Source organism: Sitodiplosis mosellana, unplaced genomic scaffold (genome assembly GCF_009176505.1).
Source record: "Sitodiplosis mosellana isolate CC-2019 unplaced genomic scaffold, AAFC_SMos_1.0 Smas_scaffold_828, whole genome shotgun sequence".
Lineage (NCBI taxonomy): Eukaryota > Metazoa > Arthropoda > Insecta > Diptera > Cecidomyiidae > Sitodiplosis > Sitodiplosis mosellana.
Window position 1 is genome coordinate 1 of NW_022596070.1, and position 1,054 is coordinate 1,054.

At 34.1% G+C, this 1,054-nt stretch overlaps 1 protein-coding gene across 1 annotated transcript; it reads right to left on the reverse strand.

Annotated features, from left to right (window-relative positions):
* Window positions 1–578: 578 nt before the first annotated feature.
* LOC129570960 (uncharacterized oxidoreductase TM_0325-like) lies at window positions 579–1,054 on the reverse strand (the record flags this gene model as incomplete). The annotated part of the gene is given in 2 exon segments (XM_055450684.1): window positions 579–872; window positions 950–1,054. Coding segments are annotated over 2 exon segments (399 nt in total), but the record flags the coding sequence as incomplete, so codon positions are not given.

Here is a 1,054-nt window from a genome sequence, read left to right on the forward strand (position 1 = left end):
CTGCTTCATTGAGTAGTTATACTCTGTAATGAGCTTATTTTCACTGAATTAAACTTGTAATTTCAGCCAACAAGGAGAGAAAGAGCAAAAATACACTTTTTTATGCGCTCGGGGATTTCACATTCAAGCCACCGTCAACCTAGTTTGAAAGGGAATGAAACAATGTATAGTTTTCCTAACATATTTCGATTTTTTTCAGAAAAAGTGTTTTTAACAAAATTCGATTTTGAAATTTTGAGGTTTTGGAATTGAATTTTGTTCAGTTTTTCATGAAGAATTTTATGGTGGTTTCAGTTTTCATTTATGATGAGTCGTTTTGAAAAATTTGCCAGGTTAATAACGAAAATATGTTATTAATATGTTAATAAGATCGGTATCTTATTAACTAGCATTTTTGGGTTAATTTTTCAAAATGCTCAATCGAAGCTTCAAACTGAAACCACCACAAAATTCTTCGTGAGAAACAAAACAAAATCCGAATTTAAAACCCCAGAAATTCAAAATCGAATTTTGTTGAAAAACACTTTTTCTGAAAAAAATCGAAATATGTTAGGAAAACTATAAAACAATGAGTTGGCTCAAATTAAGCTAATGAACATACGCTCAACAATGGATAACTCAACTGTTAAAAGTGTCCCTGTGATGAAGGCAGCAGTATTTTCATTGGCCAAAAATGCGATCGCATTCACACATTCATCCGTTTGGCCAATTCTTTTCATTGGATGGATATTCGCGTATTGATCCATTATTGCCGCGTATTCAACGCTGTCCTTATTGAAGCCAAGTGTGATTTCGTGAAAATTCGTATCGACCACACCAGGTGAGACACAATTGACACGCACACCTCGATCAGCCAAATCAACAGCAACACACTAGATATTGGAGGATAAAAATCAAATTTTCAAAATTTGACTAAATTTCTTTTTATTTATCAGACGCATTTGAATACTTGGGTGAATTGATCCAAGGCAGCTTTTGACATGCAATACGCGAGCAGAATTGGAAATGTTCGCATTCCACAAACAGATGACACGTTGACGATATTGCCTTTGGA